At 51.0% G+C, this 21,456-nt stretch overlaps 1 protein-coding gene across 4 annotated transcripts in view; it reads right to left on the minus strand.

Moving 5' to 3' along the window:
* Positions 1 to 21,456, minus strand: part of LOC147729428 (uncharacterized) — a 203,135-nt gene that overhangs the window by 74,099 nt on the left and 107,580 nt on the right. For all 4 annotated transcript variants that reach the window (XM_086959769.1, XM_086959768.1, XM_086959770.1 and 1 more), the window contains exon 4: positions 20,406 to 20,516. In XM_086959769.1, coding sequence (XP_086815895.1) covers positions 20,406 to 20,516 — 111 coding nt within the window. The remainder of the gene's footprint in view (positions 1 to 20,405; positions 20,517 to 21,456) is intronic.

Raw genomic sequence — 21,456 nt, forward strand, 5'->3', positions numbered from 1 at the left:
CGTAGACCTTGAATGTTTCCCACACCGTCCCGAATCTATCCACTGTGCCTATATTATTAGAGAAAAACGTATCGATATCCTCCCCCAGTTCTGCCCGGAATGACTCATCCAGCAAGGAGTATGGTGGGAAGCGCCAGGTGAAAGGGGGTATTCTCTGTTGTGGAGTGTTCAGGACTAACAGTATGGGGGAGTGGTCTGATAGTGTCCGCGGGAGCACCCTGCAGTCTCTCACCTTCTGCAGCAGGGGGAGTGTCGTCAGCCAGTAGTCGATCCTGGTATGAATGTTGTGATACGCCGAGTAGTGTGTGAAACCCCCCCGCGCGCTGTGCCTTTCTCTCCAGACGTCTACCAGCCCCAGTCGCACCATTTCCGCCTGCATTCTCTGCGCAGCCGCTGCCGGGCGTCTAAGGGGACCCCCCGACCTATCCAGTTCTGGGTTAAAAGTGAAGTTAAAGTCCCCCCCCCCAGATCATGCTATCTGTGGGCCGGTCTGCACAGTGTCCCACTACTGCTGTATAAAAGTCAGGGGTGTCGTAGTTCGGGCCATACACATTCATGACCAGGAAGTCATGTCCCTTACCCGTGCATCGGCTCAGCACAAATCGACCCTCCGGGTCCGCTTCCAGTAGTGTGAGGGATAGCTTGGATTTAGGGTTTACCCACGTAAGTACACCCCTGGCGTGTGATGTGAAGCCAGCATATGTGGAGTGCCCCTGGAGGCCTCTATGCGTATGCATTCTACTGGTATTGGGTAGGTGTGTCTCCTGCAGCAAGGCCAGGTCTATGTGGTGTCTCTGGAGATAGTGCAATACCTTACGGAGTTTCCGATAATCATTCAACCCCCGAACGTTCCATGTCAGTGCTGTAAGGGTTGCAGTGCCATTCAGCGAACCGCTGGGTAGTGTGTCAGCCATAGGGAAAGAAGCAGCAATTGGCGATTACCAACAGTACCTGTCGCGCCTTCCGGCGCGTGCCACCACCTCCAGTCCTCTCCAAGATACATAACATTGCAGAACACATTGTGGACCCCCCCCCCAACTCCCCCAAACTCAGAAAAAGTGTCCCAACCCACCTCCCACAGCCCACCAACCCCAACCTGGTGCAACCGAGATCCCCTCGTCCCTCCCCCCCGCCCCTCAACAACCCCATTCAATAACACCCCGTACAAGCTCTGTCCGAGCTGTGATAGCTAGAAGCGCCAGGGCAGAGGTAGCCTACTCTATCCTTTCGTTGTGCAGCGTCCCACCCGGTCCACCACACTAGCAATGCAAGCTGCTTCCGCAGCAGCGCCTTGTGGAAGTAGTCCAGCAAGAAAAAATCAAACCTTAGGGTCCGGCTCATTGTCCAGGCCCCCGCCCCCCTCCCTCCAAACCGCATCTGACCTGTATCATGTCCAGCCCCAGGATGGGGGATCTCGCCCAGGGCAGCATCGTACCGCAAATGTTGGCCCAGGGGCACCAGTTCAGAACGTCTGGATCTCACCCATCCGACGGCGTCCAGTAGGTCAAACAGACCCGCGATAAGGGCCAAGCAGGAGTCTGTCTCGTGTCCGGGCGGAGAGACGCCCTGAATGCCCCCTTGGGCGCAGTTCACCGTTGTGCCCCCGTGTATGCTCTCCTACTCAGTCCTGTTCCTCCAGGTCCTCGGCGCCAGTTTGGTCCGGTGCGCGGGTCTCCGAGTTTCCTCTGTGCTCCCTTACCCACACCTTCAGGGATTTTTGCAGTTCCTTGGGGTCCGTGAAAAAGTGCGAGTGGCCCTGTCTGTTAATGCGCAGCCGTGCCGGGTATAACATAGCATAGTCCAACCCAAGGTCCCGTAACTGTTGTTTGTACGGGAGAAAGCGCCGCCGTTCCTCCTGCACTTTAGTGGTGAAATCTGGGTATAAGGATATGTTCATACCCTCATACTGGAGTGAGCCCTTCTCCCGGGCCGCTCGGAGCGCTGCGTCCCTGTCTCTGTAATTCAACAATTTCGCTATCAGCGGTCTAGGGTTTGCGCCCGGCGGAGGTCTTGGTCCGAGGGTTCGGTGGGCGCGCTCCACGATGAACATCGGGGAAAACGTGTCTTCTCCTAAAAGCGACTTCAGCAGTTTTTCAACGAAGAGTTCCATCTTACCCGTTTGGGTCGATTCGGCCACTCCCGTTATGCGTATGTTGGAGCGCCTGGAGCGCGCCTCCAAGTCCTCCGACTTCTCCTGGATCACTTGGAGCAGGCGGCCAAATTGCTTTCGGTCAGTGTCCCACTCCGTCTGCGCCTCTTCAGCCTCCGTCAGTCTGCGCTCAGCCATATCGAGTCTCTCTGCGTGCTTATCCACTCTCTCCGTCATACGGTCCATTCGATACGCCAGCGCGTCGATCTTGGTGCCTATGGCCGACATGCCTTCCTGTAGGCCCTTCTCCATGGTCGTGAGCATACCTTTTATCTCCGCGCAGAGTGAGGAGCCCGGGTCATTGGTAGCCCCTGCAGCCTGGGGGGACGGGGGGTCCGGTGTCTTCTGCCTGCGTTGGTCGAACGACAGTTTCGACTGGGTCCTGTCCCCTTTTACCATCTCTGCTGCCCTCCGACGATCTGGGGGCCTCGTGGCCTTGATGTGTGCCAGGCGCGTGTAGTCTGCGGCCCGCTCCCGCTGCGTGCCTGCCGCTGGGGTGGGTGCAAGGGTCTGCTCACGTGGCCAGTTGGTCGTGCCAGGCTCTGCCGAGGCGCCGGTAGTGCTGGACTTCCGCTGGGCGTCCGCCCTCTTGACTCAGTGGCGCTGATCGAGTTCCCCGAGGAGCACAGGGCATGCGGAGGGGGGGCTCTCGTCTCGCCCCAAGTCGTTCTGCAGGCCCCAACGCTGAGGGGGCCCAATCACTGAGGGGCCGTGGATGTTCGTGTCCCGCCGGGATTCTAATCTCGCCGTGAGGTGTGCCTCCTCTCCCGCTGCTGGGGCGGCGTATCCCCGATCCACGTGTCTCCTGGAGCCCCCACCAGATGTCTGTCTGGGCTCCCCTACGTAGCCCCGTGACGGAGGGAGATCCGGAAATCTTACTTCGCCGGGATCTGGAAGGGGCCGGGTCGCCAGGTCCGCGTTGCCGCACGTCGGGTCACGCAGCTCGGTCTAGGCGCCCATGGGAGGCCGGGGATCCAGGCCTGGTCCCGCGCCACCTCGCAAGCGAGGGAAAGTGTTGTGTCCGAGCGCGGACCGCTCGCAAACTCCGGTCGGAGGTGCAGCAGGGGCTGGGTCGGCGATCACAGCCGTTTTCGGCTCGATTCCGTTGCTGGGTGAGGATATTTGCCGAATAATCAAAGGCGCCGCCGCGGAGCTCTGCTCTTATGCGTCCACCATTGACGCCGGCTAGCTCCGCCCTCCGTCAGCTTAATTACTTACAGCGCAGGAACCAGCTCAGCATAGAGTCAACCTCTGTTTGAATCATTATAATAATACTTTCACAAACTGACCTAAGAGAGAGGCTCAATTCCACACAGAGAAAGGTATGATTAGAGATTGGAAGTAATGGTTAAATGTTCAGCCTAGTCTAATGGAACTGTATTAATCATCTGCTAAATGTTCTAGGTGTTACTCAGCTAAAGACGAGTAGAAGAAGACACCTGTGTGGCAGTCTCTCTTGTTTTTTCATCCTCTTCCCCTTTCCCCCTCATTCCTGGACTTAGAGTTCTCTGGGTCCAGGGGTATAGGGGAGTTGGTAAATATTCTACTAGAAGCTTCGCCCCTTCCAGCCGTCTGCCCCCACGGAATCACAGGAATTCAGGTACATTTCTTGACAGAAGTATTGTGGATTTTTGTTGTTTGTGGTCTTGTGTTTAAGTCTATATATAGAATACTTATTTTTATAAAACCTGTGTTGTGTCCATCTGTAGTGTTTTCACTGTATCACTGTGTATATTCACAAATGTTTAACACACTGCCTCTGAGATAAGCCTGTCTGCTCGTGTCAAGCTACCAAGGGGGTGAGCAGGGGTTATTAAGGAGTGTAATCCTCTTATCCTGACTTAGAAGTAAGGGTCCCTATATGGACAAAGGTGAATACCATTACCAGCTAGAGACCCCCAGATCTAACATTGGTGGTCAGCGGTGGAATTTGGACCTTGCATTTGTGTTTCATATACAGTGATTGATGTACACTACTAGTGAGTGCAGACCAAACGCGACCACATACTTTTTATTTATATATAATATTTTTCCTTGGAACTGTTATTTTTCCGGAAGACTCCCAATTCTTACCACCATGAGTAAAGCAGCATCTGTTGCATCTTTGGATCTTGATTTTGAGGAAGAGAGGTTGGAAACCTACACTGTGAAACAGCTCAAGTATCTCTGCAGGAAATTGAAAGTTGCTACACCAGGCATTTCTAAAAAGGAAGACTACCAAAAGGCGCTGAGGGCCTGGGTAGAAGCTAGAAATGTCCCTGAACTTGTGGTGGAGCCAGTTGGGGATGCAGATGGGCAAATTAATAGGCCAGTGTTTCCAGCCAGGGGAGGGGTGCCGTCTCCACCTGGCAGCAGCATCTCTTCCATAGACCTGTCCCCCAGACAGCTGGAAGACAGGGATGAGAAATAGGGCACTCGAGCTGGAGTTGGCTAAGCTTAAGATGGAGGGTCAGAGGGAAACAGAGAATAACAGGTTGTCTTTGGAAAGAGAGAGAATGAGAATGAAGCATGAGAGAATGTTGAGGGAGTTAGAGATCAAGTCCAAGGGCCTAGAAATCAATTCCTCTGGTGGCAGCGCACCATCTGTGCCTTCAGAAGGCAGAGTACATATTCCCAAGGATGTCATCAAAGATTTTCACAAGAATGAAGATATTGGGCAGTGGTTTGCAGCCTATGAGATAGCAATGTTGGCCCACCGGGTCCCTGAGAAAGATTGTGGAGCAGGGTTGTGGGGCCGCTTTCTGACTGAGTGGAGAGATACTTTGTTAGACCTACCCAGTGAGCATAGGATGTCTTATCACCACATGAAGCAGCACTGATGACAAGGTATGGTTTGACGCCAGAACTCTATAGACAGAGGTTCTGGAATTGTAAGAAATTGGAGGGAACCACTTGGGTAGAATATGTGTCTTTCTTTCGCAGAGCTATGGATGGTTGGGTGAGGGGTAGCAATGTTGATAATTTTCAAGCTGTCTATGATTTGATTGCCAGCGAGCACTTATCTGCTAATTGTTTTCCAGAGCTACGCCAGCACCTTATTGATAGCAAGTTGACTAACCCTAGAAAACTCGCTGAGGAGGCGAACGGCTGGGTCAGTACCAGGGTCCACAAGGGTATTGTGGGAGACTCCGCTAAAGGTGGGCAGGGTCCCCAGCAGATGAGTGGGGTGGACAAGGGTAAACAGAGGGAGTTCCAAAAAGGTCCCCAAAGTAATTCCCAAGGGAACCAAGGTAAGGGTTCTCAGCCTCCCCCTGAGAAGAAGTCAGGACCCCCGACAGATAAACCTGTTCATAGGGGGCCTGTTACCTGCTTTTAGTGTAAGCAGGTGGGACACCGTTGGTATGATCCCCAGTGTCCTCAGAAAGGACAGTATGTGCCACCCCTTGCACCACCCTGTCAGATGGCCAGTGTAGCCCTGGGTGGGGAGGAGATGGGTGCCCAAGGTGGGTGGGGTCCCGCAGAAATGTCCCTTGTCTCATGAGGAGACTTTGAGATGGTCCCTAAGACTCAGCTGCCTGATAACACTAAAAAATACAGGCAGTGGGTAACCATCAATGGCCATAGAGTGGAGGCTCTGAGAGACACAGGAGCAAGTGTGACAGCTGTCTAGTGTCAATTGGTGTCTGAAGAGCAGGTGGTCCCCAATGCATTCTGTCCAGTTGTTGCCGCTGACAACACAGAAAGCCATTACAAGGTGACTCAAGTTCCCTTTGAGTGGGGGGGTGGGGTCTCTGGTACTCTTCAAGTAGCTGTGAGGCCATCCATGCCTGTTGATTGTCTGTTAGGCAATAATTTAGAAAGCTCCCTTGGGCTAAGGTGGAGAGGAAGTCGCATTTAGAGATGTTGGGTCTGCCTGAGTTGGCGTGTGTGACCACTCGGTCTATGGCAGCTAAGGGTGCTCAAGAGACCCTGGAGCCTGAAAGTATGGCCCAGGGACCTGCCTTAAAGAAAAGAGGTAGGGGGAGTGGGAAACCAGCCTCCATTGTTCCCACGGTCCAGGAGGAGGCAGACCTTGAAGGTGATGCCCTGGAACCTACTGGTGAGCAAGTTTCTGAATTGGGGAACCTACCTGAGCTGACCCATTGGCAGCAAGAGGGGGGTCCCTCCTGGGAGGAATTTTGTGAAGAACAGCAGAAGTGCCCTTCTCTTGTGGGTTTGAGGCAACAGGCCACAAAACAGGCAGCAGGTGATCAGTCTGGATCACATTGGATCTACTGGGAGAATGGTCTCCTGTATAGCGAGCCTAAGGTTGCTGAGCCTGGGTCAGCCCGTGTGCTGGTGGTACCCCAGCACTTCAGAGCCTTCCTACTCGGTTTGGCTCATGATGTTCCTTTAGCTGGTCAGCTGGGGCAGAACAAGACCCTTGAATGGCTTGTCTCCCACTTTTATTGGCCCCAGATGCAGAAGAGCTCAGATACACATTGTAGAACTTGTCAAACTTGCCAGACAAGTGGGAAAATCTGAAGGAGGCACAAGGCCCCTCTCCAACCTTTCCCTGTGGTCAGTACCCCCTTTGAACGGGTGGGCATTGACATTGTGGGGCCAATGGACCCCAAGACAGCCATGGGCAACAGGTTTATCCTGGTCTTGGTGGACCATGCTACCCAGTACCCGGAAGCCATTCCGCTCAGGACAGTGACGGCCCCTGTGGTGCGACGTGCACTGATGGGGATCTTTTCCGTGTGGGGCTCCCTAGAGAGGTTGTGTCTGACCGAGGTACAAACTTAATTTCTAATTATATGAAGTCTATGTGGAAGGAGTGTGGTGATACATACAAGTTCACCACTCCTTACCACCCCCAAGGTAATGGGCTGGTTGAAAGATTCAACCGGACTCTTAAAGGCATGATCATGGGCCTTGAAGAACCAATGAGGCGTAAGTGGGACGTCCTTTTGCCATGCCTTCTGTTTGCCTACCGTGAGGTGCCACAAAAGTCTCTAGGGTTCAGCCCCTTTGAGCTTTTGTATGGTCACCCGGTAAGAGGACCTTTGAGTCTGGTCAAGGAAGGCTGGGAGCAATCTCCCAGGTAACCTCCCAAGGATGTATATAACTTCATGCTGGCCTTCAGGAACCAGACTCGGCGTTTCAGGGATCTCGCTCAGGCGTATCTGGAAGCCAGCCAGGAGGAAATGAAGCGGTGGCACGATCAGAATGCCACTCTGATTGAGTTTTAACCTGGACAGAAAGTTTGGGTCATGGCCCCTGTGGAGTCTTGTGCGCTCCAGGACAGGTGGACTGGTCCATATGAGGTGGTGGAGCGCAAGAGTGATGTCACCTATCTGGTGAACTTGCGGTCTCCAAGGAACCCTTTGCGGGTCCTATATGTTAACCGCCTAAAGCCCCACTTAGAAAGGTCCGAAGTGGGTATGCTCCCAGCGACAGATGATGGAATGGAAGAGGAGACCGAGCCTCTTCCTGACCTCATGTCTGCCACAGAGCAAGATGGGTCAGTGGATGGTGTCAGCCTCTCTGCCACACTGACCCCTGATCAGCAGCAAGACTGTCACCAGCTGTTGGGGAAATTCTCTGATCTATTTTCCTTGGTTCCTGGTGTCACAGAGTGGTGCGTCCATGATGTGGACACTGGAGACAGTCCTCCTGTGAAGCACAAGGCTTACAGAGTGACTGACAAGGTTAGGGCTTACATTAAGGAGGAAATCTCCAAGATGTTTGCTTTAGGGGTCATTGAGTCCTCTAACAGCCCTTGGGCCAGCCCAGTAGTCTTGGTCCCAAAGGCTGCCTCGCCGGGTGCCACACCTGAACTCCGGTTCTGTGTGGACTACAGAGGGCTCAATTCAGTCACCAGGACTGACGCACACCCCATCCCAAGAGCTGATGAGCTCATTGATCGGTTAGGGGCTGCACGGTACCTCAGCACGTTTGATGTGACATCTGGGTACTGGCAGATCGCCTTGACAGATGGGGCTAAGGAGAGGTCAGCGTTCTCCACACCAGATGGGCACTACCAATTTCGGGTTATGCCCTTTGTAATGAAGAATGCCCCTGCAACCTTTCAGAGGTTGGTCAACCAGGTGTTGGCTAGACTGGAGGATTTCAGTGCTGCCTACCTGGATGACATTGGGGTGTTCAGCGCCAGTTGTGAAGAACATTTGTAGCACCTCTGGGAAGTGTTGATGTCACTGCGCAAGGCAGGCCTCACGATCAAGGCAAGTAAGTGCCAGATCGGGCACTGTTCCGTGGGGGACTTGGGGCACCAGGTAGGAAGCGGCCAGGTGGCGCCCCTACAACCCAAGATTGATACCATCCTGGCATAGGAACCCCCAAAGACTCAGACACAGGTGAAAGCCTTTTTAGGACTCACGGGGTAGTACAGGAGGTTTGTCAAGGGGTATGGCAACATTGTTGCACCCTTGACTGAGCTGACTTCCAAGAAGCAGCCCAAGAAAGTGAACTGGACTGACACCTGTCAGAAGGCTTTTGACACCCTGAAGACTGCCATGTGCACAGCACCCGTGCTTCAGGCGCCCAACTTCTCAAAAGAATTAATTGCACAAACAGACGCTTCAGAGCATGGTGTGGGGGCTGTTCTATCACAGATTAACGAGGAGGGCCTAGACCAACCTGTAGCCTTCATCAGTAGGAGGCTACTTCCACGGGAACAGAACTGGAGTGCAGTTGAGCGTGAGGCATTTGCTGTGGTCTGGGCGCTGAAGAAGTTGAGACCATACTTGTTTGGGACTCACTTCCTGGTTCAGACCGACCTCAGGCCCCTCAGATGGCTAATGCAGATGAGGGGTGAGACCCCAAAGTTGTTGAGGTGGTCCATTTCCCTACAGGGTATGGACTTTACGGTGGAACACCGCCCTGGTACAGAACACACCAACTCTGATGGTCTGTCCAGATTTTTCCGCCTTAGTGAAGAGAACTCCCAAGGGGAAGGGTAGTTCTCCCCACATTTCAGCTGAAGGGGACACGTGTTAGACCTGGCATCATTGGCGTGAGTCTCCCTTCCATTTTTGACGGATTGCCTCCTCTGTTTTAATATGTTTTTGCTGGTTATATGTTTTGGGCACTGTGTCACTGCTAATCAGTGCCACAGTACAAGTTCTCCCTATGTTAAATTGATGTACTAATTGGTTATTCCATGATTGGGTTATTTGGTTTACTGTCAGACCCTAGTACAGTGTACCATGTGTGCCCAGGGCTTGTAAATAAAATGCTGCTGGTGGGCTTGCAGCACTGGTTGTGCCACCCACAGAAGCAGCTTGTAAAGTGTGTCTCAGACCTGCCATTGCAAGGCCTGTGTGTAGTCTGTGACTGCCATGTCGACTTGGCCAAGTGCACCGCCAGTCCCTAAACCTTCCCTTTGCTTCATATTAGACACCCCTATGGTAGGCCCAAGGGCAGGGTGCATTGTAAGTATAAGGTAGGACATGCTCTGATGTGTGTAGCATGTCCTAATAGTGAATTACAGCCATTTTAGTTTTTCACTATTGAAGGCTGCCTGTTCTCCATAGGTTAGAATGGGCAGTCAGATTATTACATTCTTATAATCCTAACTGACTCAGGGAACATGGTAGAAATTCGAATTTAGTATGCCTGAACTCAGAATAATAAAATACATCTTTTAGTCAAGTTGGTTTTAATATTCTGTGTTTGAAAATATCACTTTTAGAAAGTAGATATTTTCTTGTCTAACTATCCAGGCCTGCCTCTGCTGGTTTGTGTATTCATTGTCTAGGTTTGTGAGTGACAGGGCTGGGGAATTCCAGGAGACAGGCTGGGGCAGCCCAGTGGTGAATAGAGAGATCTGCATCTAGATGGGAGGGAGGAGTTGCACCTGGGACCTGAATAGGGCTGGGCATTCCCTCTATAATGCTGGCTCCACCTCCTGTGGCTTGTCTGATCTCTCTGCCCTGCACTGTGAAAGGAGAGAAGGAATCTTGTCAACAGAGTGCTCCAGAGCTGCATCTTCCCTCCCCTGTGCTGGCTCCACCTCCTGTGGGGCGTCTGATGTCTCTGCCCTGCACAGTGAAAGGAAGAAGAGAGTCATGTAAACAAAGTGCTCAGGAACTGGTTTGGACTAGGCAGAGGCCTCTCTGCCTTCAGAGAACAAATGATTTTGGGGTATAAATATTGGGACCCTGATCCCAAGAAATTAGATCACTTATGGAACAAGAAACCTTTCTGCCAAGGAGAAGAACCAAGGAAGCTGCAGGAGTTTGGACTGCCCCTCTGCCAGTGTGCTGTTTGCTGGGTTGGCCTGTAGTGGTTGCTTCATTGCCAAAGGAAAGGAGAAGGAACTTTTTAAGGACTTTCATTTATCTACAGAATATTCTCCAAGGGCTTGAACTGTGCTTGCCTCCTGCTGAAGTCTCAGGGACAAAATACTTCACCTCCAGCTCCCTCCTGAACTTTCTTGCTGGGAATTCTGACTCCAGTCACTTGCGTGCCGCTGGGAGCTGGAAGCACGACGCATCGAGAGGAAGCGTGTCGCCGCCGTAGCTGAAATCGTCGCATCCCCGGAGAAGCGAGCCTTCGCCGCATCTCCCTGGAAGTGTGTGTTCATCGAAGCCGTCTGCTGTTGCATAACCGGAGAAGCATGACGCCATCGTGAGAGTCGCCAACGCATCACCGGAGAAGCGTGTCGCAGGGCCTGCCGCGGCTCCAAAGTACAGAGATGCAAGGCTGCCAGGGCGTCATCGCATTGTCGCATCAAGGGCAACATCGTCTGCATAGAGGGATATGAGGACAGGCCGTAGGAGGCAGCGAAGGCCCACATGATTGAAATGTTGCCTAATCCATGATGCCAATGGTTCCATTACCAGGGTGAAAAGGCGTGGGGAGAGGGGACATCCCTGGTGGGTGCCCTGGGATAGGGAGAAGGATGGTGAGGTGTGCCCATTGATCAAGTCTCTCGCTGTAGGTGAAGTGTACAACAGTCGAATCCAGGAGAGGAAACTTAAAGGGAGTCCCATAGATTGTAAAACAGTAAACAGGTAATCCCATTCCACCGAGTCAAAAGCCTTGGAGGCGTCCAAAAAAACGGCCACTGTGCCAATTTGGGATCGACTGTCTGTAGGATGGTAAACAAGGTTCTAAGATTGTGGGACGTCGCTCTACCTGGCATGAAACCCGCCTGATCCAGAAGGACTAATTTATCTAGGAGGAGCCCCAAGCGGTTAGCCAACAATTTAGCAAGGATCTTAGCGCCAGTGTTCAACAGGTATAGGGGTCTGTAAGATTACCATCGGTCAGCAGGTTTAGCCGGCTTTAACAATGATGTGATGAGGGCTTCCTTCATTGAGGGCGGAAGAATTTGCGACTCATGCGACTCATGCGCCTCTAGAAAAACTTCTTTTAATATAGGGAGCAGCTGATCAATGTATGATTTTTAAAAATTGAAGGGTAGGCCGTCTGAGCCCGGAGCCTTGCCTGACCTCATCTGCATAATAGCTTCCTGAAGCTAGTCATCCTCAAAAGGCGCAGCTAGGAACTTGCGTTGCGTGTCGCCCAACCAGCCTAGGGTGATGTCACAGATAAGGGGAGCAAAGTCTGGAGGAGAAGAATGTTGTGTTTTATACAAATTCATGTCGAAAGTGGTAAATGTTTAAAGTATATCTTGGCTATCCCTATGCCGCACACCCACCTCATCGACTACCTCCTGCACGTAATTAGAAAAACAAGGTTGCGTAATCATTAGCTAAAGCACGGCCGGGTCGCTCACCCTCCCGATAGCGGCGAGCGGTGAAATATTTGCCTTGGAATTTCACCTCACGTGCTGCAGTGGTCGTGTATTCTGCGAGATTTTCTCGCTCTATGTGAGCCCGAATTGTCATCCCACATGTTAGTCTCCAGGCGTTTTATCTCAATCTCCAGTTGCTGTACATTCTGTCTGATGTCTCGTAGTACCCCACAACTCTTGGACATGCCTACACCCCGGACAGTGACCTTAAAGGCCTCCAAAGTGTGCTCATCTGAGCTTCAGAGCCTTTATTTCGGACAAAAAAATCCTTGAGCTCGGCATGTAAAACCCTGTCTAAGAGGGTCTCGGGTATTAGTCTCCAACAACTGGGGGTAGCTACTGAGTTGGGGGGAGCTATCTCCAGACACACAGACTCACGGTCAGAATATGTCCGGGCAAAATGAGTAGCCGAGCGAATCCAGGGAGTCGTACCACGCGAGCAGAGCCAGTAGTCAAAGCGGGACCTCGTGGCATGGCCTGATGTGAAAAATGTACCCTACCTCCCAGCCGGATGTGTGCATCTCCAGGCATCCACAAGCGCGTACTCCTCCAATATCCCTGAGAGAGCCTCGCATGCATTTGCGTAATGGTGCAGGGAGGGGTGGAGCGGTCTACCGCTGGGTGCAAGGTCATGTTGAAATCCCCACCCCCAGAGTACATGTGTGGAGCCTATGTCAAAATACGTCCCCATAGAGTAGTGAAGTAATTGGGATGATTTTGATCAGGACCATAGCTGCACGCTAAGGTGACCGACTGCGTACCCAGAGTACCCCACATAATGCAGCTACGCCATGAGTTACCATTGTATGTACCTCCCAGTATAAATGGTGTATTCTTTTTAACCAGAATGAGTGTACCACGGGAGTAAGTCGAACAACAGGAGAATGTTCGGGCGGAGGCCCATCTATTACCATAGCTTGATGGCATGTTGTTGTAAATTGGCAGCAATGGGTTAGCATTAGCAGAAGCCATCCTGTATTTAGAAGTTATCTATTCCGCTTTGTGAAAGCCATTTTGTATTTCTGGCAGCATTTTGTTTGCCATGTGCTCGACATGTGCTCTGTCCTACCTTTCTGTTAACTGCTCTTGTAATCTGCCTAGAGACAAACTATACTCAGCATCTTCCACCTTCGCACATGCCCAGAAGGGCCTAGCCAGTAGAATGCACCTGCTTCTCTAGTATAACTATCAGGCTATTTTTGCTGCTGTATGGACAAGTAACTCTCCTCCCACTTTGTTGAACAAGCAGATCTTGTATACCCATATTAGTCATTTTGCATGCTTACATGAGCTAGGACTGCCCCTTGGTTTTATGCTTACTATGTAACCCTAAGCATATATAAGGCCTCTGTTTTCTCAACTCTTCAGACTGCCTCATTCAGTTGCTAAGGCTTCTGTGTGACGTAGTCTCACTCATTTGAGTTTAATAAAGATGCTCTTTTATATTTCAGCTTCTGTGCCAATTTCTTCTTTGTTGGTTTAAAAGGACCAAGTATCAGTGGGACCCCTAGGAACCTTTTTTTAATCTCTTCAATGTGAGGGTCCTTGTGCGTCTCTTGGAGCAATGCGATCTGCACCTGATGACGATCCAAATAGGTGAAGATCTGTTGCCTTTTTCGATGGTCACACAGTCCCCTGACATTCCCTGTAAGTAGGTTGATACTAGATTGTGCTGCCATAATGAACGGGGGAAATGGAACTATTGCGGTTGTGTTTGCTCAGCAGTGTTGCCAGTAAGTTTGCCAAAATTAACGTATTGCAAGACATATACATTGCACTTCACGGAACAGTAAAAAAACCTCCCCATCCCTTCCCACTCTCCAACAAGAACTATCACAGCAAAGGTGACGTTAAAACAGCTATAAAATCTCAGATCACCCCCACCCACAACATCACCCCAATCGTGCCAATATACAACCACCCACCTAATGAGTTCCAGAAAGTCAGTAAATGTTCACAAACCCAGTAAAACTGGGATAAAACCATGGAGTGCAGGCAAACAGCAATCCAGAAAACAAACATGCAGGGGGGAGGTCCCATAAGGGGGGCGCCAAGTGGGCATGAACCCCCTCCCATGACCAGCATCGCTGTAGTGTAACTCCAAGGGGAGAGAACAAAAAAAACAAGGGAGAAACCAGCAACGCAGGGGGGGGAAGGGGTGCCCGGTAAAAAGTCAAGTTATCTACCAAGTGTACAAGACAGTTATAGCCAAGGATGCAGCAGTAATGGTCATTGCGATCTAAGCCCACAGAGCACTTATCTGACCAGGACCAGCCGCCCAATACAGAAGGCCTTCCGGCAGTGCAGGAACAGTGAGATTGCAGAGGAAAGTTCTAGGGCCCAACATAAAGTACACATGTCCATATGTCACAGCGAAGTCCTTCAGGAAATCAGAGCGCCGCCATCATGTTGTTGTTGATCAGCTGACAGAAGGAGAGGATGATCTGGAGTCGCGGTCTCGTCTCTGCAAATTTTTTGCTACCCTCTTCAGGAAGTCATCCACCTGTTGTGGATTTGCACAGATGATGTGTGTGCCATCATGGAAGAGCCGGATTTTTTCAGGGTATAAAAGGGCATATTCTATGTTGGCCTTGCGGAGCTTTTGCTTTGCAGGAAGAAATTTCCGACGTGCCTCCTGTACTGCAAGGGTAAAATCTGGGTAGACAGAGAAAGCGTTACCCTCGAATTGTAGCGGTTTCGTTTCACTGTCTTTTTGCAGCGTCGTGTCTCGGTCCCTAAAATCAAGCAGTCTGGCGATAATGGGTCTTGGGGGGGCACCAGGTGGAGGGCGTGGTCCCAGAGAGCGGTGTGCACGCTCTACTACAAGATGAGGTGAAAAGGAGTCTGCCCCAAATTATCTTTTCAGGAGACGCTGCACGTAGTCTTCCATCCGTCCAGTGTTGGTCGATTCCGGTATACCTACTAAGCAGATATTATTGCGGCGACTCCGAGCTTCAATGTCCTCGTTTTTGGCTGCGATGACTTTTAGCAATGTATCCATGCTCGTGACTTGACCTTCTAATTGAGATGTGGTATCCTCATTCTCAGAAATGCGCCACTCAGCTTCCTTAAGCTGCCCATCATGCTCGACGACCTTGTGAACCAGGAAGCCCAGGCGATTATTCATTGTGTCCATCTTCCTTGACAAGTCGGTCAAACTGTTCTGGACGGCGAAAACAAGTGTCTTGACGTCATCCCCTGGGGGCTACGTGGAGGACTGGCTAGGATCCATGTCTGGCGGTTCGGAATCCACCGAGGTGGACGCGTGCTGGCCTTCCTGGCTTCAAATGTCAATCTGGATTGGCGGGTGTCGGTTTTCCCCATGACGCCCTGGTCCACGACAGGCTAGTGGGCCTCAAGCGCTGCAGCCCAGGAGCACCAAACGTTGCTCCTCTTGTGTGTGATCGCACGTCAAAAGGGCCACACAGCACCCCTGGCCGTATCCAGCCGCCAACAGAACGTCAGTAGCGAGGTCACCTGTACCCTTGATATCTGAAGGCAACGGCAGCCTACAGCCGACGTGTGGAGAGTGCACAGGGTGTACGGTATATGCAGGAAGGCGTGTCCGGCCTGGCAGCACTTAGGTAGGACCCACACCGGGTCTCGAGCAAGGTTCAGTCCACAGGGTTGTTACAGTGTTAAGGTTAAAATGACGCCACATAGTGTGAAAATATGACTATGTGAAGGCGTAGTGCAGAGTGTAACAGTGCCTATTAAACATATTTTCTGTCACAGTAGTTAATTTTAATTTTACACCTTTTTTCACATTGCACACCATCACCACCATATTGAAATACATTGTGGCTAGAGGGTCACCCTTGAATCCATCTCTACACTATCACCTGATGGGTTGGGTAAGACTTCAGACCCCCCAGGATATTGCGGCATGGATTAGCAAATTTAGCGGCACAAATATGGAAATTTAGCGGCACAAATATGGAAATTTAGCGGCATTTTTGCGGCACTGTATTTTACTCATAAGCATTCATTTTCAGCCTTAAATCAATAGAAAATGTTTTAGCAGAGTATTCCACTTTAAAATAGGTATGTTTAAAGTTCTGCCGCTCTACGGAAGCACAGATCCAATCCTAACCTCGTTTAAGGGGTGTCCTATTTCTCCCCGTGATGTTCTAGCACCCTTGTACGCACCCCCGCTGGGGGTACCGCTGCCTCCTGGACCCATGAGGCACGACACCTCTTCCTCAGGTGCCCTAGGGCTCAGGGTCTTAGTGGGTGGAGGTGCATTGCCACGGCTAATGTAAGAATGTTAAATATTGCTCAACGCCATGGTGGACATACTGAGTCCAATAGATGGGAAAACATGTAATGTTTTGTTCACTGTTAGTAAATATTGTAATATGCTACATATCCTGCACAACTTCATTACGTTGCAGAAATGCAATTTAATACAGTACTTAGATACTTTCAGGCTTACTGTGCATATTAACTTCAAAAGTTGACAGAGGTTTTGCGTCCATTTTATGCAAGGGCACTGGAATTATTCGCAAGGTAGGCACAAATTAAGCAGGTGCACTGTCTAAATTATTCATCAACACAAGCAAAATATGTGGCGTAACGTGTGACATTGTGACAGTAGTTTTGTAATTTTTACTTTTTAACTCTCTGGGCAAAGGTGTCATCTTAATACTATCAGTTTAACACCTAAATACTGCAATGAGCGACTAAAAAGGCCTAGAGAGACTGTATCTGAACCGCAGGATGTGCCTCCCACGCCCAGCAGTAGTAAGCCTCTCCTGGTGAGCTTTCCCTTTTCTAGCCTCATCCACCTGCCAGACATTCTCCCTGCTTCGTCTCCTCCGTCACCCTGGGCACTACCTTCACTTCCTCCTCTGCCATCACCTCCGCTTAACCTCCGCTCCCCACCTGTCTACATTCACTACCCCCTCCTGTAGAAGCAGTTTTTCTCGCTTTTACAGACCCTTTTATTGCATCTCTTCTATTCACTTGCCTCCCTATCTACTTGTCCCCCTCTCACACAAGGCCCTCACAGCTCCCCCCTCCTCTCCAGCTCTCCTCTCCAGCACCTCCCTTCACCGCTCCCCTCTCCTCTCCAGCACCTCTCCTCACTGGCCCCTCTACCTACAGAAAGGGAGCAGAGGATGAGAAGGGGCCTGGGATTTCAAAGGTCACTGAAGACAAAGTGACGTGCCTAAAAAATATGACCTGCCTGCTCATTGTGATGAGCAGGCTTGCCACACGCACAGCCAGAGACTGGTTGCGTTGAATGTGCTTGTGGCAGTGTAGATGGAGGAAGGAGAAATATGACGACGAACATGCGTTCATTTTAACTGTTTCTAGCAACATTCCAGCAGGTGGCGCTACCTGATAACTTGCATCACAAAAACAGCATTATCAAGAGGGCAAAATAAACGATCATTTAAATTAAATACAGCAATCGGCGCTACCTTTCATTCTCGCAGCTCCCCACTACTCTGCCCCTCTTTTCTCCACTGATGTTTGTGGACCCCATTTGCCGAATGATGTACGGAAACACGTAATGACGTATTTGCGTACATCCAATGAGAAGCCACCATTTTTTTAAATTGCAGCTGGGACACCTATTTCGCGGCCGAAATGGTAAATATCGCGGCAATCGCGCTTTTCAGCTGATTTCGCGATTTTTTCGTGAATCGCGAAATCGCGAAAAGCTGGAGGGTCTGAGACTTGGATTTACCATCCGTATCCCACGTGACGATACTCCGCCATAATAGTGCTTTGATGGGAGTTTTTCAGCCACACGTCATTTCTGGTGTGTTCCATGACTCCGTTTAGCTCAAAGATTTAGTACAACACACATTTTTGACCTTGTATCTCCTGTATGTTTTTTGTTATTAAATGGGTTATGAGATATGTAGGTCGATAAACTAACCCACAGACCCCCCTCTACCTCTTCTTTTTCTAGATGTCTTCTTCATCACATTGTCGTTCCGGCTGGACATTGGGATCTACATCGAAGATGTCCGGAAATTAGCTGATTCCACGAGACATTACGTGACGTTGAGCCTGACGGTCACGGGTGGTTTTCTTTGACCTGAACGATGCACAGCCCTCGCATTTCTGGTCTTCTTGCTCCATGGAGTGGCAGAGATTACAAACCTCGTGCAAGTCTGTGTGAGGAAACAAAGCACCACACCCGGGGCATTTTTTTAAAGGAATCCTTTCCATTGACTGCTGGCGTGGTCGGCGCAGATAGGCCCAATGGCCCGCATCGAAGATCGAGGTTTTTTAAAGATACGAGTCAAAAGGGAAACGCGATCAAGACAATACCATTGAGTGGAGGGGGATTGCGCGTCGAAGGGAGATTCGAAACCGATATCGACCCAAAGCGCAGCAAATCACATCCGAACCAGATGGCGGAAAAAAACATTCTGGAGATGGAGTTGATGCCCATGCGCACTAACATCCTAAGGAGGAGTCACCTACCTCGTGACTACAAAGACTTCTTCCAAGACAAAAACAAAGTGCAAACATCCAAGCCCAACACCAGATGGCGATCTATGCACAAGTATAGGATCTACAGCTCATATGCCTCGAACACCACTACAAGTGCCGAGATGCCCCCGGGTGAGTCGCTGCGCTATAAAAGTAGATATAACATAACATAACATATGTAGACATTTGGGATTTGTTTGAAGAACCACCTTGTCTTTGTGAAGTTGAAAGAAAGGCTCTTGTATAGTTAGCGCCTGGAGTTCGCCAGCTCCCCTCAGGAAAGTGACAACAATAACAAAAGCAACCTTCCAAGAGAGGAATTGTAATTGACACCTGTGCATTGGTTCAAAAGGTGGACCCATTAGCTTTATAAGGACTATGTTCAAGTTCCAAACCGGTGCAGGTGGAGCTCTTGGTGGTATCACTCTTTTTAGTTCCCCAAAAAAGGCTTTAATTACTGGTACTCTGAACAGAGATAAGTCTGTTTTGTAAGTATGCAGCTACTGCTGCTAAATGCAATCGAATGGATGTATAAGCTAATCCAGATTGTTGCAAGTGTAAAAGATAACATATGATGTTTTGTACTGAAGCATCCAGGGGATTGATATTGTTATTGTTACAGTATATAACAAAACGTTTCCACTTTGCTGCATAACATGCCCTAGTAGTAGGTTTCCTGGCCTCCTTTAGGATGTTCATACCATCTGGTGGTAAATGTAAGTAACCAAACTCTATGACTTCAGGAGCTAAATCGCCAGGTTAAGTTCTTTGGGATTTGGGTGCCTGATTCCTCCATGGCTCTGAGTGAGGAGACTGGAGTTGAGATTCAGCTTTTGGTGTGGAACTACTGAGAGCTCCAGAAGGGTGGAAACCAAGGTTGATGTGCCCATGTGGGAGCTACGATAATGAGTTTGAGTGAAGATTGTCTGAGCTTCCGAACTACCAGCGGAATTAGTGGGAGAGGCGGAAGAGCGCAGGCAAATATCCCTGACCAGTTCATCCAGAGGGCATTGCCTTTGTAGAGCGGGTGTGGTAATCTGGAGGCAAAGCTTGGGCATTTTGCATTTTGATCTGTGGTGAACAGGTCTATGTGAGGAAATACCCATTCCTGAAAGTAGGGAAGGATTTGGGGCTGAAGTTCCCACTCATTAATTTGCGGCCTTTGTCTGCTCAGAAGGTCTGCAATCTGATTGTTTACTCCTGGAAGGTGTTCTGCTAAGAGATACATTTTGTGATGTATAACCCATTTCTAAATGGCTTGTGCTAGGCGTGTCAGTTGGAGAGAGTGGGTCCCCCTGTTTTTGTACATAATACATAACTGTCATGTTGTCTGTACGGACTAGGACAGTGTTGGATATTAAGTGAGTTACCGTCAAGCAAAGAAAGGGCCTTGAATGTGATGCAAAGAGAGAAGTTTGTACCACTTTAGGGGCACCGCAAAGGGCATCTACACACAGTATGTAAATGTAAATTGATACTTGTATAGCGCACTACTCACCCGCAAGGGTCTCAAGGCGCTTGTACGAATACCGCTGTGGAACCCATCCTGGCTTTCCCTGTGAGGTGTCCACTCCTGGGCACCCCTAAGGTGGAGGCCAGGCATCCTTAGCGTTGTGGGGGCCGTTGTGGAGATTAAGCAAGCTATTGGCCAGAGTGGCAGAGTGGGACTCCATGATTGAAATAGGCACCGAGGCGAGAATTATCAGGTCCGTGGAATTTTTTTGAGCCCAAGACCCGCCGAGGCGGGGAATTGAACCCTGGTCCCGGGCTAGACCTCTGCATCAGGGTCTGCTGCTCTAACCATTGAGCCACATTTCTCCACACAATATGGCACAATAACAAAATTAACTTCACACTCATACAGAAAAGGAACAGATAAAAGGGGTCTTAGCGGCTGCACTGTCTGGTGCACTGCACAGCAGAAGAGCATCTGTCCCAGTAAGAGTCGTGGCCTCTGTCTCTGAAGGGGCAGCCTAATGCTCATGAACCCATTCAATGTGAAGGTATGCACATGCAGCAGACTAGACCAGTCCAGAGCAGTTACTGCCAGAACCGAGGGAGGGCCAGCATAGGATGGACTCTCGTCTCTATGCTCACCTGAACTCAGACGCTCCTCTCTCCCCAGCCCTTCCGATTCCTGCAAGTTGTTCATGTGAAGCGCTTCCCTCTTATTCATCCTGAGATCTTCTGAGTCGTCTACTGTTGCAACTGTTATATAGAAACAAAAAAACAAGGTTTACAACTGCGCTTAAATGTTTTATTTGTGTCCCTTATGTCACTCTAAAGGGGTCATTTAGACTCCAGCAAGGAACCCTGAGCCGCCTATGGTGCGTGAGCCGCCTGTGGTGCCTGAGCCGCCTGCAGTGCCTGAGCCGCCTGCAGTGCATGTGCCGCCTGCGGTGCCTGAGCCGCCTGCGGTGCCTGAGCTGCCAGTAGTGCCTGAGCCGCCTGCAGTGCGTGAGCCGCCTGCGGTGCCTGAGCTGCCAGTGGTGCCTGAGCCGCCTGTGGTGCCTAAGCCGCCTGTGGTGCTTGAGCCGCCTGTGCTGCCTGAGCCGCCTGTGCTGCCTGAGCCGCCTGTGGTGCCTGAGCCGCCTGTGGTGCCTGAGCCACCAGTGATGCCTGAGCCGTCTGTGGTGCCCGAGCCGCCTGTGGGTCCCGAGCCGCCTGTGGTGCCGAGCCACCTGTGGTGCCTGAGCTGCTACTGGTGCCTGAGCCGTCTGTGGTATATGAGCCGTCTGAGCCGCCTGTGGTGCCTGAGCCGCCTGCGGTGCCTGAGCTGCCTGTGGTGCCTGAGCCGCCTGTGGTGCCTGAGCCGCCTGTGGTGCTTGAGCCGCCTGTGCTGCCTGAGCCGCCTGTGCTGCCTGAGCCGCCTGTGCTGCCTGAGCCGCCTGTGGTGCCTGAGCCGCCTGTGGTGCCTGAGCCGCCTGCGGTGCCTGAGCCGCCTGTGGTGCCTGAGCCACCTGTGGTGCCTGAGCCGCCTGTGGTGCTTGAGCCGCCTGTGCTGCCTGAGCCGCCTGTGCTGCCTGAGCTGCCTGTGGTGCCTGAGCCGCCTGCGGTGCCTGAGCCGCCTGTGGTGCCTGAGCCGCCTGTGGTGCTTGAGCCGCCTGTGCTGCCTGAGCCGCCTGTGCTGCCTGAGCCGCCTGTGGTG

The sequence above is a fragment of the Lissotriton vulgaris genome, chromosome 2_2, assembly GCF_964263255.1.
Source record: "Lissotriton vulgaris chromosome 2_2, aLisVul1.2, whole genome shotgun sequence".
Taxonomy (NCBI): Eukaryota; Metazoa; Chordata; class Amphibia; order Caudata; family Salamandridae; genus Lissotriton; species Lissotriton vulgaris.